Source organism: Elgaria multicarinata, chromosome 3 (assembly GCF_023053635.1).
Source record: "Elgaria multicarinata webbii isolate HBS135686 ecotype San Diego chromosome 3, rElgMul1.1.pri, whole genome shotgun sequence".
Taxonomy (NCBI): Eukaryota; Metazoa; Chordata; class Lepidosauria; order Squamata; family Anguidae; genus Elgaria; species Elgaria multicarinata.
The window spans coordinates 109,212,083-109,225,678 of NC_086173.1; the positions used below are offsets into that span (position 1 = coordinate 109,212,083).

Below are 13,596 nucleotides of genomic sequence, written 5' to 3' on the forward strand. Positions count from 1 at the left end.
CCCATTGTCTTTGGTTCAGACTTTACAGGTTCAACTTAATCACTGCTAAATGCCATCCTTTTAAGCAAAAATGTAGGTCCTGATCCATTGTAGCCATGCAGTATAGCTTCAGATTTTTCTGCCAGATTGTACTTTAATAAAAAAAAATAAAAGGTCAATAAAAATAAATAAAAATACATGGGCCTCCTATAATATAACTTATGGCCAAAACCTGCACTCTTTGTTCATTTCTGCCATCAAGAGTAACTTGCTGCCCTTTCCAGCATTTTGAGAGTAAACTACAAGTCAGTTTCTCGAATTGTATTCTTAAAAGACTGTATCAATCTGATCTGCTGGGATTTCAAATCTGGATCATTTGATAAACTGGCAATGTTCTTTTGACAATGACTGTGCAACCATGCAATGTAGATTCAGGATCCAACCCATACTGAAGAAAGAAGGTTTGGGTATGTGATCTGTGTGGGATTGTTCCTCTCTCCTCCGGCAGAGGTGGCCAGAGGGTGGTAAGTTGCGTTGCAACTTCATTAGCTATAGAACTATTCATTTAAAGTTTTATTTGGCTGATACGTTAGCATCAAGCCTTATCCGAGGGAGGGTAGAAGGGTTAAGTGATGAGCTTTAACTTCTTGTAGTAATTATGAATTAATGTTTCTGAAATCTCACCCCGCTCCTGGAAGTCTGTCTCCACTGCTTTTACTTTGGGTGCTCATCTCCTCTGTTTAGTTTTTAATTTTGTTTTTCCTCTTCTTGTGCTTATATTTGGTGATGTTTAGCCACCTTGAGGTTTTGGCAACGAAGTGGATAAAACTCTAGGTATAAATAAGACTAATGTGTGCTCTCTTTCACATCCCAGGAGAAAGGCCTGCAAGTATTTTGAGCAAGGGAAGGGGACCTGCCCCTTTGGGGGGAAGTGTCTGTACCTCCATGCCTATCCAGATGGGAGACGAGCTGAACCAGAAAAACCACGGAAGCAGCTTAGCTCTGAGGGCACGGTCCGGGTAAGACGATTTTCAACCATGTGTCCTCTCTTAACTAAGCAGCGCTTTGATGCAGGCTTCCATTGAGGAACGGAACTTTTAAACATTCGTGAAAGGCTTCCAGATATCAACTGTAACATGGCTGAACAGTTTGGGGGACAGGGCACTCTTTGGCTAAGATCCCACCCCATAGAAACCTGGTTCTTTTTCTCTCCTTGTGAGTGATATATATATTTGATGATCCAATTCTTTTAATTTCAGAGACACGTTTACTTGATATTTAAAACATACATGCTTGAACATGCATGCAACATTTTGCCTAATTATCATGGTATTCATAGTCTGAAAATGGCATATTTATTTGCTTGGATCATGGATGTGAAGTAGATTTTTTTCCCAGTGAGGGCATTTACTTTTAATAAGAGTACAGCTATGGCTTACACCAGGGTGGAGAACATGCAGTCTAACAACATCAGACATCTGGAACGCCACACTGCCCCCTATTCCTGGCTTATACCCTTATCTGGAGTCTTACCATGACTTGCCAGATCAGGCGCTGCTACTGTTGCACCACCTGCTAACAGCACAAGCATTTGGGTCTGTTGTGATCTACTTGGGACCTCTTCATATTAGAGGTATTTTTTGCATTCTGTTTTGTGGTTTTAGCCATCCCTGGTGGATGGGTGGGTCAGGCTGGGGGAGAATTGCACTCAGCCTTCACATGCAATTGAGACCTGTGTCATCTCATTTGTGTATAATACAATTGTACATCATTAGGTACAGCTCCATCCCCCTGTGGCACTGCAGGTGGGATGGGATTTTGCATTTTATCCAAAACTCTTTCCATTTGCACAGCTGATAAGGTCAGGTTGTTTGTGTAAATTTGCTTGCAGCAGCTGTTTTCAACACAGGATTAATGTCACGCTATCTACCTCTCCATCCACTTATGAGATGGGTAGAACTAGTTGTGTGCAAGTCAATGCTATATCTACTTCAAGCATCAGTGGTGCTTGTGGACTACTTGAATGTCCAATGTCATGAATTGTTGGAGCTTTTGTGATGACTATTGGGGCCAATATGAACTGAAGGGTGACACACTTGCCCAACAGTTTCCACATCCAACTTTATGGTACAAGACTGTGTACGCTTCGCTAGGTCATTAGACACAAGTAAAAGGGATCCAATGGAATTGTCTGTATCACTGTAATATGAGTCAGGATGTGTGTGTTGTTGCAGTAGCACTGCAGTGCAGGACAATGTGACAGTCCTGTACAAGGCCCTATGTGAGTCCAAGGGGCCTATATGAATGGCTACGATGAGACACAGTCCAGTTGATATTTTCAGCAGGACCTGAAAACTGGATGGATTCACACGTGCATGGGTGCGCACACACACGTTAGCAGGAATGTAAGGTGGTTATAAAATGGAAACCTAGATCATACTGTGACATGCAACGTGCATCGGTGTAAATCCATTGGTAGAAAAGGGACCATATTTCAGTGGTAGAGAGCATACTTTGAGCTGGAGATGCCAAGGGTTGAAATTAGGACCTTCTGTCTGCAAAGGAGCAGGCAGTAGGTGATGTGAGGAATCTGCATCTGAAACAAGCTGCCACTCAGAGCCTATAATAGGTGGCTGAGCTGATAGAAAGTAGCTTCCTCTGTTCTTCACAGGCATTCGTGGAATCCTGAGTTAACAGTTATCCATTTGCACCTCTGCAGTGAGGTGCTTTTTACAAAGCAAGGGGAGCAGAGCAAAGAAAACAACAGCACATCTCATCAGGTTCTTAAGACAAGGATGGGGAAACATCTGGCCTAGCCCCCCTCTCCCTATACAATCTTAATCCCATTGCAGTGCCCTGGAAGGAGAGTATTGAAGCTTCCTGCCAGCGCACCATGACAAGGATGAAAATGGGTCCTCCTTTGCACCTCAGCTAACCAGCACAGATCAGATGAGGCAGCGGGCCTGCTGTAGAGTGGGGAAGGTTAAGATACCCCTGCCTGGCATGCCATGATGGAGATAAAAAAACCCGCCCTCCGCCCCTCAACTAATTTGCATTGCTTTGATACGAGCAGGGGAAACTAAGAAGGGGATAGGCTGGCACGTAGCTCCCAACATGCTTCCAGGGAGCCAATGTAAACTCTTGGGGCAAAAAGGCTCCCCATCTTTGGGAGGATGTAAGAACCATTCGTAAGAGTTACTTGTGTCTTTTATTCTAGTTCCTCAACTCTGTTCGCCTGTGGGACTTCATTGAAGACCGAGAAAACAGGACGCTCCCCGTTGCAGATGATGACGTGACGGAGATTGGAGAGCTTTTTATGCATCTTTCTGGAGCAGATGCTGGACCGGCTGCTCCACCCTAGGATACCACAGGATCTCTCCCACGTTCTCGCCTGTCGATCCTTCTGTTTCTTAAATAACTTTATACTATTTACCGCAATATTAGAATAACTGCCATGGAAATTGAGGTCCTGGTGAAATTCTAGTATGAGTCTGTCACTGTAGAACAAAACTTCTGAAGCGTAATAAAAGGAGTGCTTGGAGGAAAGGTGGTAGATGTAATCCCAAAGAGAGGAGGAACCTCTGTTTTTCTAACACAGGACAGCAATATGCTCCCTAGTTTAATTGAAAACTTTTGATTTTATTAAAAAATGTGCTGCTTTCCGACTGCAGGTAAAACCAAGTAGAGACAGATTGTATAGTGTTTTAAGTATCATCATATGATTAATAAAGGCAGGTGGAACAAATACCTAACTAGAGAATGTGAAATGTACCCCAGTGTAGCTTTGTTATTAAACTCATTTCTTGTTAATCTTTTAAGCAAGAATTGTCTAGGTCTTGTCAACTGAGCAAATTTTAAAGAAAGCTTTAAAAGACGAGGTCAATGTTTTTTAAAAAAAGTTGGTCGTGGACAGTGTTGACTGTATTTCATAAACAATATGGATACATTGGGTAGAATCCAACTAAAGTTCAGTTTAGAGTAGACTCATTGTAAATAACTTAAATGCCATTTATTTCAATGGGTCTACTCTAAGTAGGTCTTCAGTTGGCTTCTACCCTTAGTGCAATCATATGCATGTCTACTCAGAAGTAAACATCACTGAGTGCATGAGATCTTACTTTTAAGTAAGTGTGCATAGGATTACAGTCAACCAATTACCACATTTATGTGCTACAGTAGTCCTACTGACTATACTGTCTTCTCACTTGGTTGGTGTACATTTTGCCTTTTTAATCAATCTAAATACAAGCAGCTTCTAACAGTTGTGAGACTTCTGAAAATGGAAGTCCAGTCAGAATAAATGTTACCCTTTGCATAACTTTCTTAGTCAACAGCCTACATTTATTTGGTACACAGGTAGGGAATTCTTAAATTACACAATTCCTCCTCCCTCTTTATTATTTTCTGTTGGGACACCCTGTGCATCTATTGCATTGTATTTTCATGCCTTCATTCCTTGGCTAAGGTTATCATATCAAATAGCAAACTTAGGGAACTTGTTAATGACATATATGTAGACACAGTGGCTTTGCTATAACATTTTATTATGTCTCACGTTTTAGTTTAAATGTGACAGCCCCAAGCCATATGTAGGACTTTAGCAGGTAATCGCCAACAATTTGAATGGTGCCTAGAAATGAACCAAAATCAGTGCAATGGTATAAGCACTGGCAAGATACGTACTTGTCATGTGGTTATCTGCAATTTCCAAGGAGTCTTCAAAAAGATAACTTTAAAATGTAATACGTAATAGTAGTGTAACTGGGAGGATAATAGAGCATGGATAACTGTGGCTTAACTGCCCCTGAGCAGGAGGACGCACAATTGACATGTGGCAACTCTTAACTGGAGAATTGTGCTCTGTGCTAACAAGGCTATTTGAGCCTCCAATCTGGATCATAGAGCACCTCTAGATGGTGAACCTGCTCCTGCCAGAGGAAGTGCAATCCCACCTCTGTCTTAGCTTGATTGAGCTTCTATATATTAACTCATCCAGCCCATTACTGATGCCAGACATTGATTCAGCACCACACTTGAATCAGATGTAAACCAGAGTTAGAAACTATAGGCACATTGATGACACCACATTCCAAATACCCGGTTGACCTCACACATTGGCAGCCTAAAGCTATTGAACTGTATGGGGGGATAAGATGGAACCCTGCAGGATTCCATGTGTAAATGTTTAAAGCCCCAGCACCCCACTTCTTTGGAGATAAGTTCCATTCGCTACAGTTATACTGCCAATTTGTTAAGTACCACTATATTAAATGATTGTGTAAAGTTGTACCGATTTTAAAGTTTCCAGATGACAGCTGAATTTGGATTTCTTTCAAGCCACTAGAACAGCCTTACTTTATTCTTTGAAGTAGCAGGGGATGGGTGTTAAGCAGAGAGAGAGAAACCTGGCCAAGGCCACCCAGAAATACATGGCTATGCAAGAAATCCCAGTCTCTACACCTAATGGGAATCATCTGCCTCATTAATATCCTACAGGGTAGTATATCTTGACACTGATCTCTTCACAAGAGTAGGAAGAGTTTAAAAGGGGGGGAGAACTACCAGCTAATCAAGAGGCAAAATGGATTCCATAATCAGTGTAAAAATAGCCTTTATTGCTAGCTAAGCCAGATGGCATTGCAAGATTTTAAGATTCAGTGCATTTGTAGAGTGAATTACCTTTCCACTTGTATTTAAGTAGACCATGGGTGGGTTTACATTTCATATCACATGCCTAACATTGGAAACAGCCCACATTTTTTTACATGTCCTGTTTGATTGACATGCCTAGGACTTGTGCTAGCAAGGAGAAACTAAAATCTAAAGCAGGCAGTAATTTTAGCTTGGACTGGAGCCAGTAGGGTTTCAGGGAAGATAAAACAGGCTCCTGCTAACTCTTCAGGTTCTTAAGTTACACCTTCAGTTTCCAGAATCTGAGCAAGTGCTGGTGTGACTAAAGGCCCATGCATCCACTAGTCTCGCAGCTGAAAAGGATTTCATTTTCAGTTTTGGCTTCTACATTTCTATAAAAGCACTTCAGTATTTTTACCACCAAGCACAAACGATACTTACCAGTTCTTACAACTGCTTGCCCTTCCTACCACTAAAGAAAAATGTTTAAGCACCATGTTATAGAAATATTCTAGGATCAAAAAAACTGAAAAAGCAAAGAAAGTGTTAGTTAAGGCAAATGTATTCCACACTCTTGGATATTCTGCTTGCTTATAACACCATCTTTTACCTAAACAGCCCTTCTCTTCCTGTTTGGGGCATGTTTGAGCTCAGGACAGTATAGCTGCCTACTGACATCTTTCTTTTGTGGCTCTATGACATTTAAACTTTTAAGGTAGGTATAGGGAGTGTGTAGCCATCTAGATGTTGTAGGAATGCAGTTCCCATCATCTTTTACCACTGGCTATACTAGAGGTGATGGGATCTGTAATCCAACATCTAGAGGGCCACACATTCCCCTTCCAGTCATCTTTACATTAACCCTGTAACGTAAGCTTATATGATCTTCAGTCTGTCCAATGGTTCAAAAATTATATCTGGCATTTGTTATCGTTATGCCCATAATGAAAAATAGACTACACAATAATGGGACTAAAACTCAAGCAGTGACTGGAATATAGCCCATTTATCCCAAACTGCAAAACAAGTGAATCCAGACAGAGAACCCAAAATAAATGTTGAGATAACTCAAGGAAGTGCACTAAACTACAGAATGCTACAACTGAACCCACAATATGGATTACGTAGTTCAAGAATCCACACACACGGACTTTTAAACCTCAGCATTTAAACTACAGAAAGGATTTTAACAAAGCTGGCAAGAGAGAAAGCCCTGCAGTATTCTCCATTTATTCAATATAATGAAAGCTGTCAAAAAGAGAAGTGAAGGTACTGGGGGCAGAAATACAAACTGGAGGAAAACATGCTTTTCAGTGCACTATAACTACTCAAATTGGATTAGATTATATTCTATACTAGGTAGACTCTCTGATGCTGTAATGCTAAAATTCTGCAAAAGTCAGACACCGTAACTTCACAGCTCCATAACAATACCTGTTCTTTACAATGTTGGACAAGAACGGGTCAGCAGCAGAGACCAAGGGCTGTAGACTAACAATGTACTCCAATATAACAGCCCTCCCCAACCAGGAACCCTCCAAATGTGTTGGACCACAATTCCCATCAACCCAGGCAGCAATCCCAATGATGGGAATTGTAGTCTAACATCTGGAGGGCACCAGGTTGGGGGAGGTTGCTTCATAAATTCATCTCACAAGGCACTTAATTCCTTTCCACTGCTGTCTCATTCTCAAAAGTAGCCATTAAGATTAAGCCCTACAAGCACAATGACGCAGGAGCTGAACTATGCAGAAATGAATACAACTCGCCCAATACTTCGACACAGCATTGGAGTTATGATTGTGAAGCAGCAGCGCCAAGCACCGAAAACCACTGTCCAGCACAGCTGTTGCACCACCCTAGCAAGATTGTGAAGCGCATGCGCCAGAAAAAGATGCATTAAGGAAAGTGCAAAAGTAGTTTGGGAATAATTTCCAGGCACTGGCATTTTCAGTTGCAGCTGATCTGCACAGTACAGTATGTAAGTAAATGGCAGGTGCTTGTAAACAGCATGGAAAGCAACTGCAAGACTGAGAGGGAAAGGAAAATGCAGAGGATGGGCATAAAATGGAAGTTGGTCTCCCATACCAGATGCATCTGCCTAATAAATCCAATGCAGCTGAAAAGCACCCGTGAAATGGTCAGCAGTGATGCAATCCAATGTAAGCCAGATGAAGCATTGCCATGCTGTGCCTCCCTATTAACATTCAAGGAGAAACTTGACTGGGTTTTTCCACTTAATAAATCCTTAAACTTTTACTATAACATCCATTTAACAAGGTGAGTTATACAATTTGCCCATCACATCTGTATACAGTAGTATAGGGAAATGTATGCTAATTAGTTTAAATATTGATGATCTGGATAAATAATACAGGAAAGTGATTGGTGCTTTCCAGATATTTTGCATACAACTCCCAGCATTCCTGACCATTGGCCATAGCTGACTGGGACTGATGGGAGTTGACATCCAAAACATCTGGAAGGCATCACATTGAGGAAGGCTGTCATAAAGCCTGACCAGTGCAAAGTAGTAATACTTCTTCCAAAAGTGCAGATATGATCCTTACAATTATATGTGACCCACTAGCTATGAGGAACACTGTCTCATTAATATAGACTTGGGCACTGTAAGAACAATTGAGTTTAGCACACTTTGGAAATGCTGCTGACACTCAGGGTGACCCTGTTCAGATGATACACCAAGCCACGGTGATTAAGCATTTTCAACTAAACATTATGGCTTAGTGTGTAGTGTGAACTATTCCTAACCATGGTGGTTACATAACCACAGTATAAACATGCTCACTAACCATTTGCTGCAAAAGGGTTAGCAACCTAACCATGGCTTACCGTGTTGTATGAACAGGCCCACTGTAAATGTACAATAATTTACCTTAATCCATCCAATGTTTGAAACTATGAAATAAATAGGAAGTTTCAGTAACTGCCTGAATTATAGTCCTTGAGCAGTTAAGCATTTTTAACCCATCAATAGTAAAGAAAAACACAAGCCTATTACATACAACTATATAACACAATCTTATGCATATCTACTCAAGTAAATTTCAATGAATTCAGTCGGACTTACTCTCAAGTTATGTATAGGACTGCAGCCCTAATGAACTAGTGTTGTGTGGGATAAATTAACTGGAGATTTTACAATATATATAGATCCAAAGCAATTCACAGGAAAAAAACAAATGATGTAACATTATTATATAGCTGAAAAGTCTTAAATCCTATTCCAATGAAACTCTCTAGACTTAAGGCAAGCCACCAGGTATGAGTCATCCCAAGGTTAAGACTACATGAATTATCTCAGGGCTAAACTACATGCAATGTTAAAATGCTCTTTGCATTTAAGTTGCAAGTTAAAAAAACCAGCTGGTAATCCTCAGGATTCTGGAAGGTGTGAATTTCCTCCCAAGGCAAATGCCAGCTTCAGAGGAGGGATTTGCCTCAAGTCTACAGCAGGGAAGGAATTGGTTAAATTCCCTCTCCGCAACCACTACAGTCCTGACAGTCCCTCTGGCTGATGCTACCGTATTTCTTCAATTCTAAGATGCACTTTTCCCCCCATATAAACATCTCTAAAAACAGGGTGCGTCTTAGAATCGCGGGTGTGTCTTAGGTTTTTTTTTTCTGTAGGTGGTACTGAAATTAGTGTGTCTTACAATCGATGGCATCTTACAATCGAAGAAATACGCTATTCACATGTTTTAAAAAAATAATACCTGCATATAAAATGCAAAGATGCATTTAAGATCACATCTAGTTTGGCTCTCAGCTGACTGCAATAATTCTCCTCCTGGGCTTGTGGACAGAGGCAAAGGATGAATTTGCATGACTGCTTCTCCCTCTATAAAAATAGTCTTTCCATTATCATGTGGCAAGATTTATGTTGAACTTGATTGTAAGGATCCAGTTCTCAGGCCTCACAAGTTTGGCAAGCTGCAAAATTTAAATGTGTTGGATACGTGGCCACTTGAGCGCTAAACGTCTTGAATTAAAAGCATTGAGTACAGATAAACTGGAAAGCATCCACCACATATCTACAGAGAGCGAACATGTCCAAGATGCTGGAAAATATTACTTTATTTTCAGTAAGTCATATTTTCCAGCATCTTGAGAATCTCTGTAGAACTAAAATAAAAGTAGTACACAACTGCAAGGGCAGAACAGGTCCGAAGATCTACACCCATTTGCTGCAGAGGAAAGACAAATACTTGTGCTAGATGGGAAGTGAGGGGTACCTCCCAGAACTAATCCAGTCCCAGCCAAGTCTTTCTTCCAAGAAAAGAGCCTGCCTCCTAGTGGATGGAGAGGAGAGGACTCCAGTGTCCAGACCTCTGGAGGACAAGGAGAAAGGAAGTTACACCATAGAGCCAGTGTGGTGTAGTGGCTAAAGTGTTGGCCTGGGAGTCAGGAGATCCAGGTTCTAGCCCTCACTCAGCCATGGAAACGCACTGGGTGACTTTCAGCCAGTCACAGACTCTCAGCCCAACCCACCTCACAGGGTGGTTGTGAGGATAAAATGGAGGAGGAGGAGGATTACAAATGCCACCTTGGGTTCCTTGGAGAAAAAAAGGTGGGATATAAATGAAATAGAGCAGAGATAGGCAAACTCAGTGCCCTCCAGATGTTTTGGCTTACAACTCCCATATTCCATGCTGCCTGGGGCTGATGGCACCTCTAGTCCAAAATATCTGGAAAGCACCAGTTTGCCTGCTCCTTCCACAGAGGAAGAAAAATGGTTGTGAAGACAAAATAGAGAGGAACAAGGTCAGATAGGTATAAAGTGCTCAAAAGTGCAGGAGACCAAAAGGCCTGTGAAACACTATAAACTGCCAAAATAATTTATAGCAGTTTGTGGTCTACAAGGTATGAAAGCCTGCATGAATTACAGACCCAAACAGAAGTTGAGCCATTAAATGAGACCCACTTTCTTACTGAATCTATCTTTAAAAAATCTGGTTACTATGCTATGTAAAATGCAATATTTAGAAGAGTCGGGAATTCTAATTTTAAACATTACAGAATATTCATGTAATAAAATATTTTGCAGTAGTGGTTATTCAGTATAAGAAATATTGGTCATCCATTTCCCACTCATTAAGCACACATGGTAAACTAGATTTTATGGACCATCTAAACACACACATGGATACACGAATGCACATACGCACACACAAATGGACAAATCGGTTAAACAACCGATTTAATGACAAACTTAAATTTAATTTATTTTATTAAAATAAGATAATCAGAAGAACCTGGGTTTACAATAAATGCTTTTCTCTCAGGAGCAATAAAAACAAAATTAAAACCCAAATCAGCAAGGGAAAAACCTGTATATGTCAAGTTTCTTTATAGTGCATCTCAGAAAAAAAAAGTTTCAAAACAGGCTAAAGGCTGCTTTTTGCAGAAATATATTGACAGCATTACTTATTTTGCCTCTCCTTCTCCCACAAACTATAGTTTCTCGCTGGACCCTCCGGGTGCTGCAAGAAACAAGTCCGAAGTACCCAATAAGCTTCTTATGTTACTCTAAGATGATTGTAGCAAGATTGTGCTAGCATCCTTCTCTGAGCAGTACTAGCTAGAATATATTTCTTGCCTTAAAATGAGCATTTTTCCTATGTGCAAAACTATGTGTTGATGAAACTTTAAACTTTGTAATCTCGAAAAATGCTTAGTAGAAGAAACTTTCCAGAACTTGCATTTCCGTCTTCCCTTAAGTCTTCTTTGTGGGTGGCCATATTCATTAAAACCCCTCCGGCTTGAATGGCACAAAGTCTTAGGGCAGCAGAAGAACAGCACCATTTGCATTGACTTTTTTCAATTGCTAAACCATTATTGTTGCTATAGAAAAATACCAGTTTATTCAGCAGAATGCAATAGAGTTGAAACCGTCCAAAGAAGTAATCCTTTTTTTTTTTCTTGTTTTGCATATGGGGAAAAATAAGGCTCAAGTGCATCTATAAAAAATAGCAATAGAACTTCTTGTATACAGTCCGTTAACTATTTCAATAAGATAAACTGTAGAAAAAGGCAACATGGAGTTTTGTCCCTGTAGGATTAGAACGGTAGAAATTCATAGCAGCTCATTCTTAAAACTGGCATCCAGGTGAATCCCACGCTGGCTCCACAATCCTGTAGACGGAGGCATTCGAAGCGCAACTGCTCTAACTGTTACTGGAGAGAATCATGGGCAGGGCGCACAGATCTCCTAAAATACAGGTAGCTTTGTCGATGTCAGTGTGCATGAATTTATGTCCTGTGTGTGTGTTGCGCGATGCAAAGAAGGTTCTGAAGCACTTCGGTTGATTTTGGGTAAAGAATGTTGCAGCAATTCGATGGAAGACAATATCTGGGGGGCAGGGTGAAGAGAAAAATGGGGAAATCGTTACTGTTTGAATAATTCCAAATCCAGGAAGACTGTCATTCTGAATATTATCTGTATCATGGCACTAGTACATTCTGCACATCGCAAAGTAACATAAGTCTGTGTTACTGTGTTACATCGCACAGTTACTTTACATCGCAAAGTAACATAAGTCTGTGAACCGCCCAGAGAGCTCCGGCTATTGGGCGGTATAGAAATGTAATAAATAAATAAATAAATAAATAAATAAATAAATAAGCAACAACAAAAAATTACAGATCCCTGTCCTGATGAGCTCTCGACTAAATTTAAATAGTGTGAGACAAAGAGAGGGGAGAAATAGAAGAGGCAAGGGTAGGTAAAGATAGATGTGAGCAAATACAGGCCTAGTTTCAGCTGGTGATGAAGAATGTACATAATGGGTCGGCAGAAATTTTTGAGAGCATCATGAAATTTAGAACTCCCCTACATTACACTTTATCAAGTTATTAAAAAGTGAGTTGTGGGTGGGAAATGTAAAATTAGGTTATCCCCTATTCCTTTTTTTCAGGCTGCTATAATGTGTGGTATATGAAAATGTCTACATTTGCTCATTACTATGGCCAAGACTTCTTACAAGCAAGACCTTATAGGGGACATGACAAAAAACTGGCCTTAAAGAATTTCCTGTGTAACATTTCCAAAAGCCAGGCACAGGTGAAGGATAAGGGAAGGACGCTGCCACTAAGAGACCAGTCAGGCTCCCCGTGGCTTGTCAGTGCAAGACTACCTTTACTGTTGACAACGGGCAGTTCTCATGGAAGCTCCCGCCAGCTCCACCCTCTTCCCTAATGACTATTTTTGGTTGAGAAGATTCCCATCCTCCCAAGTAGAAGAAGCCAGTGAGAAGGTTTTCCATTTTGTGAGTCACTGTGCACGCAGGTGTATGCGTGTGGACACACACTGTTCCTCACTACATGAACCAACTTTTACTTCTATCTTGACTTATTCAAATGTACCACAAGAATGTGTCAATTTTGTAAAAGCTTTAAAACTGAATTTACCTGTGGGAAGAGCGGCCTTTCTTCCCGAACTTTCTTCACACAATCTGCTACAAGCCTCTTCATAGCTTTGGGGCAGTTTTTGTAGAGTTTACTGAGGTCCGGTGATGCATAACCACGACCAACCATGAAAATGATCTAAGCATAAGCAAACCAATAAAGCTTAGTAAACTAGACAGAGTGTCAACTACCGTGAAAATGTGTTTAATATAAACAGTTCGCTATTTTCATGGAAATGTGGAGACCAGATGGACAGCTGTATGTGTTTTTAAGGGGACGGGCCGTAGCTTGTGGTGGCAGAGCACATGCTCTGCGTACAAAAAGGTCCCAGGTTCAAACCCTGTCGTCTCCAGGTAGGGCTGGGAAAGACTCCTATTTGAAACCCTGGAGAGCTTCTGCTAGGTTGGCCACTGGTCTGACTTGGTATAAGACCTTTTCCTAAAGTCCACCTCAGTCATTGCCAACCAGCAAAATTAGTTGCCCAGATTCAGGAAGAAAGATACGCACATGGAAGCAGCTTGGCAGATGGGAAGCTCCTGCGGACTGGATATGGATCTG

The 13,596-nt window shown here is 40.9% G+C and overlaps 2 protein-coding genes across 9 annotated transcripts in view; one reads left to right on the forward strand and one right to left on the reverse strand.

The window, feature by feature from the left end:
• Window positions 1-13,596, forward strand: part of MKRN2 (makorin ring finger protein 2) — a 202,759-nt gene that overhangs the window by 14,360 nt on the left and 174,803 nt on the right. The window contains exons 7-8 of one of the 2 annotated variants that reach the window (XM_063121243.1): window positions 854-998; window positions 3,197-3,370. In XM_063121243.1, coding sequence (XP_062977313.1) covers window positions 854-998; window positions 3,197-3,340 — 289 coding nt within the window. In that variant the 3' untranslated portion in view covers window positions 3,341-3,370. Of the gene's footprint in view, window positions 1-853; window positions 999-3,196; window positions 3,846-13,596 lie in introns of those variants that run through there. The other variant, XM_063121242.1, reaches the window with a different exon arrangement.
• Window positions 10,844-13,596, reverse strand: part of RAF1 (Raf-1 proto-oncogene, serine/threonine kinase) — a 53,930-nt gene continuing 51,177 nt past the window's right edge. For 4 of the 7 annotated variants that reach the window (XM_063121234.1, XM_063121232.1, XM_063121237.1 and 1 more), the window contains 2 exons: window positions 13,042-13,176; window positions 10,844-11,983 (listed from right to left, as the gene is read on the reverse strand). In XM_063121234.1, the coding sequence (XP_062977304.1) occupies window positions 11,843-11,983; window positions 13,042-13,176 (276 nt within the window). In that variant the 3' untranslated portion in view covers window positions 10,844-11,842. Of the gene's footprint in view, window positions 11,984-13,041; window positions 13,177-13,545; window positions 13,594-13,596 lie in introns of all 7 variants that reach the window. The other 3 variants (XM_063121233.1, XM_063121231.1, XM_063121235.1) reach the window with 1 other exon arrangement.